We start from the raw sequence: 17109 nt of genomic DNA, 5'->3' as shown, positions 1-17109 counted from the left end.
GTGTGTGTTTCATCACTTGTTGTGGGAATGTCTGAGACATTTCTCTGGATGCAATCGTCTGCCTTACTGTCCTCCTCCTTTGTCCAATGAAGCATACTTGGATGTCTCTTAGAGCAGTACTCACACAATGATCTTTTCTTACAGTCCTTACTCAGATGACCTTGTGTCAGACATGCAAAGCACAGACCCTTTGCTTTAAGGAACTCTAGTCTTTCTTTGTAAGGCTGGTTTCTGACCTTTTGACATTCTGCCAGTGTATGGAGTTTTTCACAGTATATGCATGGTTTCTGGAAGGCATTGCTAGTGTGACAAGAAGCACTTTTGTTAATTTCAGGTGACCTTTCATTTGCAGCTTGTGTTACACTTGTAGCAAATGTGCTTCCCCTTTGCCTGGATGATCTAGTCATTCTCACATTTGCAGATGACTTTGCTTTGTCTTCAGCATCCTTAATGTCACCATACAAAGGATATGCAGCTATTTTTGCTTGTCTGTTTATGAATCTAACCAGATCTGAGAACTTTGCTCTCCTTCCACTTGTTTCTTGAATGTCAAAAGCAGAGACTCTCCACATTTCTCTCATTTTGTATGGCAGTTTAGAGACAATAACTCTGAGGTTCGTGGGGATATCCATCTCTTGCAGTTGACTGATGTCTTGCATTGCATTGTTACAACCAGTGAGAAACAGTGAATAGCTATGAAGAGCCTTTGCATCATCTGTTTTGATTTGTGGCCAATTGAATGCTCTGTTCATGTAGGCAGTTGCAATTCTCAGTTCATTACCATAATGACAAAACAGCAACTTCCTTGCCTCACTGTAGCCTTGTTGAGGATTCATGTGCTGACAACTTCTTACCAAATCTCTGGGCTCACCTCTGGTGAACTGTTCAAGGTAATATAACCTGTCACTGTCACTGTCAGTTTTGTCATGAATTGTATGGTCAAAGGCTCTTGTAAATGGTATGAACTCAAGTGGATCACCACTAAAAATGGGAATGTCTCTTTGAGGCAAATGTGACAGTCTATGTTGTTTGACTAACATCTCAGTGATATCATTTTGTTTCAACATGACTTCACATAGATTCATTGGAATAACACTGGCATCAGTTTGGTGCAAGTCATCTTCTTGTTTTACACTGTGACTGTTTACCTTTGAATGCCCATCATGTTCACCTTGTACCTTTGGCTCTTGGAAGCTGAAGTGCTTAACAGCCGATTCACACTGTTCCACATCATTTTTACAGCTGTCATATTCACAGTCCTCTAACACTTTTATTTTGGCTGTAGAAGCAGCAATAGCTGTCTCGATCTCAAGCTGTTCTCTTCTTGCTTTTAACTTACATTCTTCAATGTCCAAGGCTTGTCTCTGTTTCAAGGATGCGGCTCGTGCGAGCAGAGCAGCGCGCTCTGCTTCTTCTTTCTGCCGTACAGATGATACCGAAGAAGCTCTGGACGATCTTGATGAGCGGCTACTGACTGAGCTTCTTCCAACGCTGGTACCTGATTTCTTTGCAATTAGTCTAGCAGTCACTGACACGCTGTCATCTGGGCTCACGTCGTCTTGATGCTGATGTCTTGTTACGATGATCCATTTCTCAACTTCAGTCATAAACGCACTGAACTGCTCCGTTTTTGGATTGAACCAGAGCATCTGGTCCACATTCCTTTCATCTTCTGGCAACAGTGACAGTACATCATCATTTGCCCGTAAGAATTCTTCATGCAGCTTTGAAAAGTTACTTAAATGTTCATCAACAATGTCAAGGCTTTCATTCTCTTTCATCAGTCCACTAATTTTATTCATTTTTGAAGACCGAAGACCATCTTCTTAAGACCAAAAACACTGTCACTGACTTATTTGTAAGAAGTTGAGAATCGCAATTGTTCAGTTTTAACACGACTTGTAGCTTAGCAGCATATCATAGTCCAAAACTTTATCCATGAAAGCTTATTTCTTCTTTTCTTAGATTCTTCATGCATACAGCTCTGTGCACTTAACTGACTTGCTGTATCAAACTTTGCACGATCTCATAGCGATGCAGTCGTCTTGTTCGGGAGCATGATGGTTTTACTTAATGTAATGGCTATCTTTGTTTCTTCTTGGAGTTCTCTATTTCTCTTATATCTAAAATAAGAGTCTGGATGGACAAGAGGCTGTTTTACGCGTCGGTTTGTGCAACAACGACGGTAAAACCATCGTGTCGCTCCGCCATTCGCTTACTTTATTTCTCACAAAACTTTCACAACAAAAGCACCATATCCTTTTCAGGCTTTTCAAAATAAAACATGTAATAACTATAAATGGCGCTAACAGTCTTCTTTGCACAGAAACCTTAAAGGTTTCTAAAAGACTTTAGTGAATGAAGCATTAAAACATTTTCCAGCAAATATTTCTGAATATAAAATAAAAGGTTAATTTAATGCCAGCACAGGTGAGGCAGCAGAGGGCAGCCACTCCACAGGAAGGTTTTTGGGCACATTTCTCATGTGGGGTTGAACCAAATTAAAAGAAATCAAAGCAAGACAGCAGGGTTCCCGTTGACATCCCCGCCAAGACGACAGGAAGCTGCGAGGGGAAAACAACCTGCAGCCTGCTGCTCTCAGGCTCTGGGGACCGGGAGTGACCAGCTGCCACCAGCCTGGGCTGAGGGCCTTAAATTTTTGCTCACACTGTGAACGTATGTCAGGGTGGAGGAAGATAAAGCAGTCACAGGAGGAAAAGACAGGAAGACACTTCTGCTGTCAGCTGATGTCTGTTTTACACTCGGCAGTGTTATACCTTATAACGATGGCCTAATTAAAAAATAAAAGGTCTTATAATGTAGAAATAAAAATGAACTATTTAGGAACAGTGGACATGTAATAAAAGCAGTGAATCAGTCTTTGACTTGAAGGCAAAAGCGAATTGATTTTCTTGGCTTGAGTGTGTCTGTGTACTCATACAGGGTACAGGTGCATCTCCTCTTATCTGGTACACCTACCTGGTGTATACCTACAGGCTGCAGGAAGGATATGATGAGTCAACATCCAGTGTCTAAAGTCAAATAAAAATAATGAAGCTTAATAAACTAACGCACACCTCCGAGGCTTTCATCATTTTCATATTTGAACTATAATCACAAGTTCAGCTATCAGAGCTCAAAACAAAAGACTTATAGACAGAGAGCAGCTTTAATATCAAAACACTTTATTTTACATACAAACAGTATCTTACAGCACATTTTTATTCATGTACACAAATGAGGAATGGAGTTAAGTTTGTAAAGGAAGCGCTAGGAAAGCAGCACCATCTGCTGGTGGGAAAAGGCTACTGCTGCTTTAGGATCGCGCTCGGTGCTGGAGAAGACTCTCTACTTCCATCCTTGGCAGGTTTCGCTCACAGAGTTCAAGCTAAACAAGTCTGAACGCAGAAATGACCTCAGGAGTCGTTGGGGAGGCCAAACAGTTTGACGGTGCCCGCCTCCCGGTTGTTGTCGTACTTGCCCTCCTTGTCATCGCAGGCGTAGGCCAGCAGGGGCCTCTTTGGGTGCCAGGCGACTGTGAAGGTTGGAGAGTCACACTGAACTTCCCAAAGCTTCTCTCCTACAACACGAGGAGAAGACGGAGAATGTGTTTAATGCTTAGTAAAAAAATATATATATTTCAAATTTACAGCTCCAAACTGTCTCACTGACCCGTTTCCACCTCAGCGATGTCTATGAAGTGATCCTCGGAGGCCGAGGCTAGCATCTTGCCATCGTGGCTGAAGCTCAGAGTCCTCACTGGCCAGTCCAGTCTGCACCATCAGAGCGATAAAAGAAAGAAACTCTCTGAGATCCAGAATAACCTTAGAGTCATAACGGCACATTTCTATTCCACGATAAAGATGTGATCCATGATGTGTTTTTATTTATTTTTTTAAAAGACCATTACTGTAATTATCTCATGAAACCTAAAACTCTGAAAATAAACCGTCTCTGACCTGGAGAAGCAGCGGACACACACCAGCTCCTCCACGTCCCACAGGCTGACCAACGCATCAGCACTTCCTGTGGCAAAGTACTTCCCTGTGGGGTCAAACTTGATGCAGATGCAGTTGGACGGGTGGGCATTGATAGACTGGATGGGCTTCAACTCTGGATAACTGCGAAAAAACCCAGGTGTTTCAGAGGAGTCCACGTGGCTCGTGCACAGGTCAGGAAAAACGTGAGTCAGTGTAAAATACCTTCAGACCTTTAGTTATTGTTGACCTGCAGTGTTTGCGTGTTCATTTCAAAGACAGAATTAGGAGCAGATAGAAAAGTTCCTCTGTTTTATAATAATGCAAAAACACATTTTAAAGCCAAATCACAATGAAGTGGCGACCATTCCAGCCAGCTCTGGGATCAGCTTGTTGACATTTTCTCACCTTGATTTGAAAAAAGAAAAATCAAACTCCCCAACCTTTAGTTGTACACTTTCACTCAGCAGCTAGCCTGTGTTGGTGTGTGAGAAGCGACGGAGAACATGACGCTCAGCTTTTCATGAACATGCATGTCAGGAATGAACGTGAGCAGAAATCTGCTCCGTACCTCAGAATATTGATGCAGCCGTTTCCGTTGGTGAGGAAGAACATGTCGTTGTCGTTGTTCCACGAGATCTCATTCACCTCAAACTTGAACTGCTCTTCTGCCTTGGAGCGGTGCGTCTTGGCATCGATGAAAGTCACCACGTCATCTTTGTTCCCCACGGCAATGGTTTGACCATCCGGGCTCCAGCAGATGTTGATGTTTTCACCTTTAGACAAAGATTCAGTTTTGATGACACAGTGATGAGCGAGGTTTAAAGAAGGGTCATGACTCCTGTACGGGTGGGCATTTTGAATGACCGATACAAAAGTGCCCGCTATCATCCCAGCAGACTTTCCTCAGACGGTGAGACTATTGTATCTTTGAATAACCAGAAGGTTTTTTGTATTCATTTAAATTTTTGGGGGCTGACCAGCTGCACAGAGACGTTGTTTGTTCAAAGAACTGGTTACAACTCGCTGTCTAATGTAACCATGAATGAAGGAATAATTGTATTTTACTATGCTTTACTTATGACTTCATAATCTGGGAAGCTCGACTCACTAAACATCTTTGGCGCTTTACTGAAGTCTATAACTCACAATGGTTTATGTCAGTGTCTTTTCAAGAGTCTCTTCACCATCTAGTCACAGTAAGCAGCGCTGCAGCTAAGAGCGCAGGTAGCTCATTCAGCATTAATGCAAGCTGTGTGTTTAGAGGATAACATCAGACAAACAAGCCTTACAGAAGTCTGTATGACAATTATTTTTAATGAGATTTGAAGGATGTTCAAATTACAGAAGCTTCCCGGGAGAAACCACCTGGAAAAAATGAATCAGCAGGTACGGACTCATGAATTCACCATGAACAGGTGACTCTGTAACGTTCTGATTAACAAATTTGGATGATGTCATCATACTCGGACTGTTTGCTATTTTCATGATTTTGTTTCATGCTGAACGAACATCCGGTTTAAAGAAGTGGAATCTTTCAAAGCCTTTGAGCATAAGCACTCAAAAATACTTAGGATTACTTTTAATCTTAATCTAAAATCTTCAACTGTCAATAGTAAATGCCCAATTACAATCAAATCAGACTCTACAATGTTAACAAACTGACATAAATATACAGATGGGGTCATAAAGGATCCCAGTCAGTTACCTGAATCAGTCAGCTTCTATCAGCTACAATAACTCCCAAAGAGAAAATGCAGGCAAACAGCAGCAACCTGAGGTCAGTACTAGCTGCTGACTCTGTTCGCCACAAAAACCAAGAGCCTACCCTTCGTGTTGACAGTGGCGATGCATTTGGTGGTGCGTACATCCCAGATGCGGATGGTTTTGTCTCCGGACGCCGTGACAAACAGATCCGGGTTGGTGGGATGCCAGCAGAGCTGATCCACGCTGTCACTGTGACCTCTGTAGTTGTTCTCTTTCACCTGCAGACAAACATCACATGTATCAGGCATCCATCGTGTGCCACTTTACAGAGCACATCCACAAGCAGCCCAGCAAGACGATCACCTGTAAAGTTTTCTCTTAGAAATATGACTCAGATTATCTTGCATACCACACTTTGTGGAAAGGGAAAAAAAATTAGCATCCCTCAAGTTATAATTTAAACTTGAGGGCTGTGACTTTAACTTTCTGATTTGATCATGTCTCTTTACATAAATATGAAAGTTTATCAATTTGGGCATTTCAGTGATAAAATACTAATCAGTAAACATATACGTAATTAAAATGAATAAAAAATTAAGTAGAAAGCTGGGCTGCAGACGGAGCTTATAGGTTTCTGCTTAATGACGTAAATTCCTAAATAACTACAAGGCTGTTCAGTTAGTGGCAATTACTGAGTGATGGGGATTATCCAGGGGGCCGTGTTTTTTGTGACAGTCGGCTCTCTAACGTCCAACATTCATTCATTCACGGTAGCGAGCTAACCAGGCTAACGCTAGCATACTAGCAACATGCCGCTATGTGACTCACCAAACGGTCCTTTTCCAGCACGAAGACGCTCGCTGTTTTATCAAAGGACCCGGAGGCCAGCCTCCTGCCATCACAGCTCCACGCCACCGAGTGAACTTTAGCCGTATGAGCGGCGAATTCGCGGCTTTTGTTGTTATTTTTAAAGCTCTCCTGCATCTCTTGGAAATACTGCGACGCCATCTTGGATTCCTACGTAACAACAGTGGCCGCCGACTGTAGGTGGGTTTAAGGGAGCCTGCGCGCCATCTGGTGGTTCGGAGGGGACCGACACTTGTTTACTTTGCTCAGACGGTTAACTTTATAAAAGGTCCTGTAACCGTCCTGTAACATAAATACATTCAGAAAACAACAGTATTTAAATCGTTCTAAATATCAAATGAAAAGGCCTTATTATTGCAGGATATTGCTCATAAGAATGATTAATCAGTCAAATTAGAAACAGAAAAGTTAAAGTTATCCATTTAAAAGAATATATAAGAAATCTCAAACTGTGACATCATTTATTTGAATTGATATGCATTTTCTAACAACTAAAACCAACACAAGAAAAACATAAAGCCAGACTTCACCTTGAAGAAATTTCAGCTGCATAAACCTTATGAATGAATTTAAACAGGTTTCGTTGAGCTTTGGGGAAATGGGCTATTTAAGAAATTTAGAATGAGCATCATCCATCATTTACAAACTGTCAGATCCTCGTTTCTGTATGACAGTAAAATATGAAACAGTTCAGAGCTCAGTCAGTGATCTTCAGTTTAAATCCCAGAAAACAAAAAGTACTTCAGCTTCATTGTATTGTTTCTATCATTATTAATAATGTGGAATGCATAACATGACACAATCCATGCACAACACACTGCATGTTTAATCAGTCAAATTAGAAACAGTCTGGTTTGCAGCCTATGTGCATTTAATGTGCTACAGCTGATAGAGTTTTATCATACAGTTTAAAGTGGGTTAATCTATACATCAAAGTTTTTTTGTGACTATTTGTGGAAGAACTGGAAAGAAGTGGCACGATCTGCTTTTAGGTAAATCATTGTGAAATATTTTGCTTTTATTTTCTTCAATTTTTTCCTTCCTTTTGTAAATTCATGCAGAAAAAAATGCTTTACTATCTCTCATTTTCTAAAGAAAATACAGCAGTTCTTTGCACATAGGCCTACGTGAACATCAACAGCGTGATAGGTTTGAGTACAAAAATAAATCCACTGATTGTGCAGGGGGAGATTTTTATGCCCTTTGAACTTTACATCATCTTTTCTGACATATATCAGATGTTGGTCTATGACTTTAAGATTCAGTGGCAGTAACGCTGTCACTCAAAGTAATGCTATATGTTCATATTACCACACATGTGATCTTTGACTCGGCACACATTCATTATATCTTTCAATGATGTAACCAATGCAAGTTTCCAAATTCATTGTTGAAATAAAGACAGAAATCTCTCGTTTTATTTGAATTCCAATTTATTTAAAGTGATGTTTAAAAAAAACCAACACTCCATTTATATCTCAAACACACACAATATCTAGTCACCCCATCTCTGTCAAATATGGTATATCCCTCGGTTAAGAAGCCACTTGGTTACCAACTAAGCAATCGATGCGAGGACCCAAAACCTGCACCATCTGCAGGGGGACTCCCCTGCCATCCGGAGGCCTGTGCAAGGCCTCAATATGCATAATATTCAGGCCTGAGGCAGCTTCTGATGTCGAGTGTGTGGTCCTTTTGCACTAGAGTAAAACACACCGAATGGACGGAACAAAATGCACTTTTTAAATGTGATTCTGTGTTTTAAGAAAAGATGACAAGCAGTGAAAGCGTCACATAAATGTGCCTTGCGTCTTTGCATACTCGTGAAAAAATGTTTTAATGTTGCGGGCACGTGCCAGGAAAGCGATGTAAAGACAGCAAGCCCTACAAAATAAAAGTCAACTGTTCTGGTGAGGAACAAGGGCGGTGTTTCAGGACACGTGCACACAGGTCTCTGGACTCAGTGCTGATTCAGTGGAGGAAGACATTTCATCTCTGGTGGACTATGACACAATCTCATGAGTTTTCACGCCACAGACTATAACTCAGGATGTTGAGGTTTAGATGCAGGTGTATGGAGAGGTAGAAAAAGTACACAAGCACCCTAATTCCTCCAAAGCACTTCTATTCTTAGCTCATTTTTCCTCATCGTTTTCTCACTGAGGCCCCTAAAGTAGGTTTGATGAAGGTCTGACCCATGGACCCTGAGAACATTTCTGTGACATGTATCTTTAAAAAGCTTGTGTCGTGTTCCTCTAAACCTGAAATATCAGTCACATGTCACTTCTGTGTTTCCCCCCTTCTCACCTTGCATGACTTATGACGACACACCTGGACTGAAAGGTGTGAGAAGGCAGGAAGCGTTTGTTTTTTTTAAACCCTGTCTATAAAAATGACAACCCGGTGTTTTCATCAGCCCGAGCTCATACTCAGGTAAACGCCTTGACAGGTGGAGCTGCAGGCAGCTGCAGGAAGCTGAAAGCAGCACAACAAAACTAAACTGTTCATTTACTTCATCTGGAACTTTCTGAAACATCCAATGCTTTCATCATTGACTACAACATGTCTGAAAAGAAGCTTCGATTTTAACATCCCCACATTACCAAAAAACACGCTTTTAAAACTGCAATCATCTGTCTGTTGGTACATTTGGTATTGCTTGGTTTGCCGGAGAACACAGCAGAATCTGTGGTGCACATCTCAAAAGCAACCCATGACAAAGTGTTTCGTTTGTTTGAAAGCAGCAGAAGAAGAGCGTTTCTCCACTATTTGCAACTGCAGGTTATAAACAGAGAAAAACCAGTTATGCTCGCGCCGCCGAGGATGCCAGCTGCAGCACAGGTCTAACTTAACCAGGAGAAAAATTACAGGACGTGGAGGCAAGGCAGGAGAAGCCAGAGAATTGGGCTCTATAACAGTACAGCGCATTCCTGCTGATGACACAAAGTGACGCTGAGCAGAATCTTTGTGCATCAAATAGAACTAAATCAACCTAAAGCTTTGCAGTCTTTATACAAGTCAAAGTGTCTGAAGAAAACTGAGTATCTGTGCAAAAATAGTGCAGCTTCCCTTGTACAGTGCAGCCCATCCTTCCTCCTGGATCCACAGGTTTATTGTCAAAAATCATCAGAGAAGCGAGCGGCCGATAAAAGCCGTTGTAGAAAAGCCAACAGTGCACTAACGCTGTTCTTTTGGCTCCTTTGAGACTTTTTGGTGTTTTTAGAAGTAGCTACAAAAATCCGAGTGTCAGTTTTATTGAATGTGAGCACGTTAGCCTCATGTGGTACGTATGGAGCAGCAGATACAGTCGGTCTTTGTGCAGCTGGAGTTTCTACAATGGCTGATCACCTCCCCTTATCTGAGCCCTGCTTTTTTCATAAAGTCACCAGTGCATTAGCTCTTACTGCTCTGTTACCTGTGCATCTTCATCCGAGCGAGTTGTTAGTCGGTTAGTGTAAATCCAAAAAAAACATAAATACAAAAGTACAACAAAGTCAACGTTTCCATTTTTGATCTGACACAGTAAACAAAAGGCAAACACTCTGCAAATCATCTGATCTCATCACTCTTTTGTCAATAAACGCACAAACCGAAGATACTCAGAGTCCATCCTAGCACTCTGCGTCTGCGCTGCCGTTGATTGAGCTGTCGCAGAGGGCGGCGTCTGCATCATCACCGGGCACTGCATGGTCGACTCCGTTTGACTTGATTTGATCCTCCTTGACACTGTGGAGCAGAGACAGCAAGCAACATGTAAGAGACCGAGAACAGCCGAGACGCAGCGATCACTGTAATCTGTGGAGACCAGGTCAGCATCAACCTTGTGCTGGAACCTGGACTCTAAAACTGCAGCTAACTACATAGCCTCCTTCTTGACTGCATGACTTCAAATATTCTTTTCTGTGTTTGTTTTACACATGCAAAGGTTTTTAGATTAGATACATGAACTTCCAGGGATACTGATGGCGTCTCCACCCGGGTCAGAAAGTATTAGGACGGGATGGAGGGCATGCTTGTGATGAGTGTCGCTCCACCTGTTTATGCAGCCGTTGCTGACTGGAGACTCGGCTGTTTCTTTCTCAGATAGAGAGCTGCAGGACCTCCTCTCCTTGCCCGTGTCCGAGCTCTTCCTTCGGGCTACGACTGGCCCCGAGCCCGACCCCCGTCTCTCTGGGCTAAGCCTGGGCCCTGCTGGGTCAGACGGGGCACTCAGCCCGCCGGGCCCTTCTGGATCTTTGCCGGAGTCGCTGCTGGTTCGCCTTCCATTCAGGCTGTCAGAAGATGAGACGTGGCTCATACGGCCCTCATCTGGTTATCAAAGAGACAGACAAAAACCAAAAAGCAGGTTTTTACATGAGTCTGTCTTAAAAAAATGGTACAGAACTTTTATTTAGAAGAAAGAATGTCAGATGTCTGATAATAGAGGGTAGATGTTAGTTTCATCTGTGGCTTTATATTCTCTGACTGCATGTATTGAATTTCTATTCATCTTTATTTTATTTTTATTTGCTTTTTAACACTGTTTTTATCTTCCTTGAACTTTTTCTCCTACTCAAACTACATCCTACTGCTTACTGCTCGCTCTTCTTTGTGTCATTGTTTTTTTTTTTTTTGAAATTAGAAGTTTTGTAGATGAATATTTATCCAGCTCAAATACTCTGCACACTTAAAATCAGAAGGTTGTGGCTCTTTTTGCCAAACGGGTCAATCAATGCGAGGAAAGCAGAGCAGAAGTGTTTGTCCTGTGTGCGCAGTGCGCCCTCTGCTGGACACAAACTGACACAGCAGTTTGGAACGACTTTTGTTCATTAAGCTTTTATTAAGATCTTATATTCATATTATCCTGATTATACTTAAATACTTTTACTTCAGTAAAAAACAACAATAGTAGAACTTTTAGTGACAGTATCCTGACCAACACTATGGCGGCTCTTTGAGGTCCTTGTTGGCACTTTTGATAATGATTTTCAATATTTCTAAAGACTAAATGTTTTATTGTATATAATTAATGAAAATAGCTGCTGACGCAACACTGATGAGCTGCTTGGTGACAGGTTGCTACCTCCTGAGCCGGCCTCGCCCGCCTTGTTGCGTCGGCGTCTCAGGATGACCTCCAGCTCGCTGTCCTTCTTTCCGGGAGGTGACGGTCCCGACTCCTGCGAGCCTCGGCTGGGGCTCCTCTTCACCGTCTCCTGGAGGAGTACACACATTACTGCAGGAAGTATAGTTTTTTAATCTGAAAACAAATTGTTTCCAACCAGCGATGCTACAACTGATCCTACTGCACAATCCTAACTGTCAGATCCAGAAAACATAAATACTACATTTAGACATTGTTACAGTGTCAGTCAGCTGAACCTGAGACCTCTGTGCTAGTCACAGGTTGCCTTTAACAAAAACTTTGTTTGAGCACCAGAGTGTTCATAAGTGCACCCGGCACGATCAGGTGGTGGGGGAAGATGCTCCAGTCTCGACGCACCCAAACGTGTCGTGAGGGTGTGCTGGAAACACGAGGCTGAGACATTGAGTCAGAGTGGATCACACAACTGCTCAGAGCTACAACCTCCTTGGTGGGCTGTTTAGTGTCCCTCCCACTCGAGTGGGAGGGCTGAATGTATTGAATGACACGAGGTCTGTCTCTGGGGGAGTTTTGAATTATCCTTCATGCAGTTTCTCGTATTTTCACAGTTAATCTGATGTTTTGCGTTGTTTCCGTGTCTGGCCTCCTCTGCTCTTTGTCTGCTCTGAGCAACTTGGTTCAGCGAAACAGAAACCCGGCACTGTTCGCAGAAAACCACGTCCAGATCAATCCTCAAACACCCTGCAGCAGGTCTGATGGAAACAAGCACCATCTTAAGCCTGGCGTATTCGTGGGGTCAGAGCTTACGATGCGCACCGCCCACCAGGGGGCAATGCACTTATTTCTCCTCTTGACATCTCCAGTGTACACAGGAAGATCCATGCAGTTTGTCTGAATATTCTCTTTTCACATTTAACAACATTTAACACGCTGCAGTAAAGCCAACATAAGCCCGTTTTACCAGGATGCCTTTCAGTTCCTCCATGGCGCTCTCCTGCTGTTTCTCCTCACAGGTTGGAGGCTGCTGGAGCAAAAACAGAAACATCACACTTGACCTTCATGACCTTCATGTTCCACCGACAGATCTGTGCAGCCTCACTAGCAGAGAATCATGGAAAAGGGGAAGAAGCTTCTAGTAACTGAGCAGGCACATGGTGTCCGGGCCATGAAGTGCTTAACAATGGACGTTAAAGTGACATGTTTTAGTGACTGGAAGAGGACCTGCAGTGTGTGTGTGTGTGTGTGTGTGTGTGTGTGTGTGTGTGTGTGTCTCTGGAAAGCCCAGAGAGCAACTGTGACTTGACTCACTTTTACTGCTATCCTCTGCAGCAGCACAAAGAAGAAGAAACATGGAGAGGAAAGAGAGGACAGTAATCAGGCAGAGTGCTTTCAGACTGCACGAGAAAAAACAGCCCTGAAAGTATTAACAGACACCCGGATTCATTTTCACATGAACAACGAGCTGAGATAAAACAGGAAGGATGAATCAGGAAGTACAGATTGATTTTTTACAGCTCATATTTGTGACATTTAATCTCTTACTCTTGTTGAAGGTAAAACAAATCAATGGAAGCTGACAACAAAAGAACCCGTTTGACAATTAGTTTAAAATGGTGATGAGCAAATGCGTCTTCTTATAGAGTGTATGCTTCACTCACATTCTGGAGCATTAAAATACACTATAGTAAATACTGTGATCTTTTTTCTTTACATATTAAAGTGAGCAGGAAATGATAAAAAAAATGAACGATCAGATTATATGTGGTTCCTGTCAGAGACTTCACCTCACAGCCTTTACCAGCTGATAGATCAAGCTCAGGTGTTTCTACATCCATTTATATATTTGGGAATCAATGGAGGGGTGTCAGTGTTTCTAAAAATACCCACAGAGACAAAAGCCCCAACAACAATGACCCAAGCTTCGTCGTTGGCTTCATATAAGACTAAAGAAGAGACACACAAAGGACACAAAACAACAACAAAGAGAAGAAAACAAGTGACAGAAACGGAGGCAGGTCGACCGCAAAGACACACAAACGCCTGTTATTCCTGACAGGTGACGCATGTCTGTGCCTCGTCATGCTGGAAATGCAGCTCAGCACATTTACTGGTTTAAACTGGAGTTCACATCTGCACTCGTAACTCCAGTCGTGTCCTTGTTTTTCAAATTTAGCTGTGAAAAAAAAGGGTTAGGGTTACGCCTCTCAGCGTGCAGTGCTCCGTCTCACCTTGGTGTCCTGACTCTTGACGGGCCGCAGGACGACGCCATGTTTGATCCGCTCCATCATCTCGTTCACTGCCTTCACTTTCACGTCATCCACACCTTCAGCAGCAGCTGGACAGCCAGAGGGAGACAAACCCAAATTACACCTACTGGATTAACGTAGCGTTATCATTTATTTCTGAGGCTGGCTTTGGCTGAGAACACGCTGCTGACCATAACAATCATGATAAATAATAACAATAACATTCTGTCTATCAATACATGAATATAAAACAGTGTGGTGAAACCCACCAGGAGGCTGCTCAGCCTTCACGGAGGCTTTGGAACCTTTGGAAGATTTCCTCATGATGGCTATCAGAGAGCTGAGAAACAGGCAAAATGATTCAAAATGAAAAACCAAGAAACAAAAGAAAAATCACGAGGTCAGACTTATGTGCAAATAGTCAAATTTACTTCCTATTACAGCTTCAGCGACATGTTTATCTCACATATGAAAGAAAATCCATATCAGCTTTTTATCAGATTGTTGTTACTCTCAGTATCAGATACGGGAAAATAAATACGTGATTTTAAGTCCTTCTCTTAATATTTATTTATTTATTCATGTGTTTGCCCTCACTGGCAGCCAGACTTTCTGATTGGCCGAGACAAACGCTGGTCTCTCACCTGAGGGGGTTACATCTGGAGGGCGGAGGCGGAGGTGGAGGGGGAGGGGGAGGAGGAGGGGGTGGCGGTGGCTGTGGAGGAGGGGCGGGAGGCGGCGCGACCCCAGGTGCAGGAGGAGGAGGGTCTGTGCTGGTTGTCATGGCGATTTTTTTCTGGGCCTCCTGGAGCTCGTGAACTGGAGAGGAGAAAACGTGAGCGGTTAAAAATCCTCTCAGCTGCTGGAATGATGATTTTCTTTCATTGAAGCTCCTTCCTAAACTCAGAGAGCAGGATCTGGTCATGTTTTTAACCGTTGTCATTGGTTGCTGGTTTTAGCCCTGACATCATGTGACCCATTTACGAGTATCAGACAGTGTTGTGAGGCTGGAGTCATCCTGTTTCTTTCTGCATCAGCAGAGGAATAAACACAGGAGCCACGAAGCACCGAGACCTGTAACCCTCTTATTTAATCAGCCGTCGGGTCAGCTGTTTCCTCCTCACATTATACTACAATAGAAAATCACTAAAAACCGTAAAACATTGACTGTACCATGGATATTTTATTTTTACTTAGTTTTGCTTAATGTGAATTATAAATGTAGATTATTTCTCATTAATCAGTCTGCTGCAGTTCGTTTACTTGCTCCTCGTCTGTAGAAGATTCAGGAAAAAGTGCTTGAAAGAGACTCAAAGCTAACATAGAAATTATTGATTACTTTGCTAACTGCATTAGGGACCGAGCAGTTAACCTAACCCTCGGTGGACTCACAGCCGTGTTGACCTGCTGTGAGCTTGAACAGTGATATCATAAAGAGCAGGAATGAGCTGATTAACTCCCAGGATCCTCTCAGCAGGCAGGACTCTCACCCACAGACTGTCCGTCTCTTTCAGCAGCATCCACCTGCTTCTCTACACAGACACAGACAAGCTGCCCGGTCCAAAGGAAAGATGGAGGATGAATATAAAAGCCAGTCAGGGAGCAGGTCAGACAAAAACATGAGTTAAACCAGACTTAAACAGTTAATATTTGTATTATTGTCTCTCATATTCAGCTTCAGTGAGTTTGTGACATTTTACTTGAATACAAGAATTATCTGAACCTCATCTCATGGCACCTGCTTCTGTGTTTAAAAGCTGTGGGGTCTTTCTCTGTATGTCAGAGTGTGGGACCTGATGGGTGCCTCAGATTACCATTCAGCCTGCCTGCTGCTGTATGTTATTCCCTTTTCTTATTTTAACAAATTTTTTCATCTATAATGTGGAAAACTTTCATTCCAGAAGATCACAGTGGGCACAATTCAGTAAATACAGCCTCCCTTCACCTCCAGTGTTCTATACTAGGCTCACAATGATATTAAAGTTTTAATCAACACATAAGGTCAGCTGACAAAATGAGGAATCTGTGGGTGTGCAGAGTTATTGAGTCCACCCCTGCTAATCCTCTGCATATTCATCAGCACGTCCATTTTATTAGGAACAAAAATGGAAAACAGAAGGTTGAAGCGGTCTGATTCTGGTGCAGCTTGATCTGAGCACTAAAACTGGGTCAATTGACACATGCCACATTGGCTGGAAAAGTATTGGTGCATAAATAACATGTAGCAGCATGAGGCTTCACTGATCCCAGTTTTAACAGGACTCCAGTTTTCATGCAGCTGAAATATTATTCTGTCCTTTGAAAGAAGAGACGCGCCCACAGGTCTGAGAGGAAGTGTTTGTTCTATCTTTAGCTTCATCACGTCTTCCTACAAAAGCAACAACCTACTTCACTGTGTTACACTCAGTTTGTTTAGGCAGACTCTTGCCAGCCAATCACAGATAGTTTTTTTCTGTTGCTATGCTGTGTGTCTCCTGTCTCCTTTTAATGTTAAACTTCTATTTTAATGCTCACCTGAGGACTTGGTGAAGTGCACCTCCTGTATATATTCTCTATGGGACACTCTTAATGTGTGTGCGTCTCCACCTCCACCCACCTTTTTCCTCCAGCTCCTCGTTCTTCTTCAGTGCCTGCTCCAGTCGTCCCTCCGCCTCCTTCTTGTCCACCTCCAGCAGCTCCAGCTGCCTCTGCAGAGCCTCTAGCTGTGTCTTCACACGGTTCTGCTCCAGCTGTTCCTCCAGGTTCTGCACCTACACACAGGCGTAGCACATGATTCAGAACAAGCTACACAGAAGCACCGTTACCAGACTGAAGGCTTTCCAAGCATGCAGCACTGGATGAAAGGCCATCAGACCCATTAAATCACATGACCACCGCATCTCATCAAGGAATAACTAAAAAGTAAAGGACCAGCTTCACCTATTGTTAGATTATAATATTATTTTATGCCATGTTATACCCCTAATTAAAGATTGTGAATTATTATGTAGTTTTAGTTTGCAGTATTCTCCTGAATTAGAAGAAGCTGATAACTATTGCATTCGTTAAACTGATTTGCATTACATTAGACTGCTGATTTATTGTGGATGAATGATATTGTTTTATGATGTTATAAGAAATACTGTTTGCAGAGAGTCATCGCCTTATTTGTCTGATTAGAAGAGAACAGAATATACTGGAGTTTTCTGCCCCATCTCAGCAGGAGCAGATAAACAGGGAGCCAAGGTCGTAG

At 42.7% G+C, this 17109-nt stretch overlaps 2 protein-coding genes across 18 annotated transcripts in view; both read right to left on the bottom strand.

The window, feature by feature from the left end:
• Positions 1-3163: 3163 nt before the first annotated feature.
• thoc3 (THO complex 3) lies at positions 3164-6743 on the bottom strand. Its single transcript, XM_004552055.3, has 6 exons — positions 6513-6743; positions 5806-5962; positions 4549-4753; positions 3960-4121; positions 3673-3773; positions 3164-3580 (listed from the first exon to the last, which is right to left on the bottom strand). The coding sequence occupies exons 1-6, from the start codon at positions 6690-6692 to the stop codon at positions 3417-3419; spliced, it is 969 nt and encodes a 322-aa protein (XP_004552112.1). The 5' UTR covers positions 6693-6743; the 3' UTR covers positions 3164-3416.
• Positions 6744-7966: 1223 nt separating this feature from the next.
• The window catches only part of shtn3 (shootin 3), a 32144-nt gene continuing 23001 nt past the window's right edge, over positions 7967-17109 (bottom strand). For 10 of the 17 annotated variants that reach the window (XM_076890153.1, XM_076890195.1, XM_076890158.1 and 7 more), the window contains 9 exons: positions 16474-16627; positions 14522-14696; positions 14147-14217; positions 13860-13966; positions 12940-12954; positions 12593-12655; positions 11614-11743; positions 10586-10859; positions 7967-10277 (listed from right to left, as the gene is read on the bottom strand). In XM_076890153.1, the coding sequence (XP_076746268.1) occupies positions 10163-10277; positions 10586-10859; positions 11614-11743; positions 12593-12655; positions 12940-12954; positions 13860-13966; positions 14147-14217; positions 14522-14696; positions 16474-16627 (1104 nt within the window). In that variant the 3' untranslated portion in view covers positions 7967-10162. The remainder of the gene's footprint in view (positions 10278-10585; positions 10860-11613; positions 11744-12592; positions 12656-12939; positions 12955-13859; positions 13967-14146; positions 14218-14521; positions 14697-16473; positions 16628-17109) is intronic. The other 7 variants (XM_076890164.1, XM_076890166.1, XM_076890163.1 and 4 more) reach the window with 7 other exon arrangements.

Source organism: Maylandia zebra, linkage group LG2 (genome assembly GCF_041146795.1).
Source record: "Maylandia zebra isolate NMK-2024a linkage group LG2, Mzebra_GT3a, whole genome shotgun sequence".
Classification (NCBI taxonomy): Eukaryota; Metazoa; Chordata; class Actinopteri; order Cichliformes; family Cichlidae; genus Maylandia; species Maylandia zebra.
Note: the sequence above shows the minus strand (reverse complement) of the source record. Positions and strands in the feature narration are given on the sequence as shown.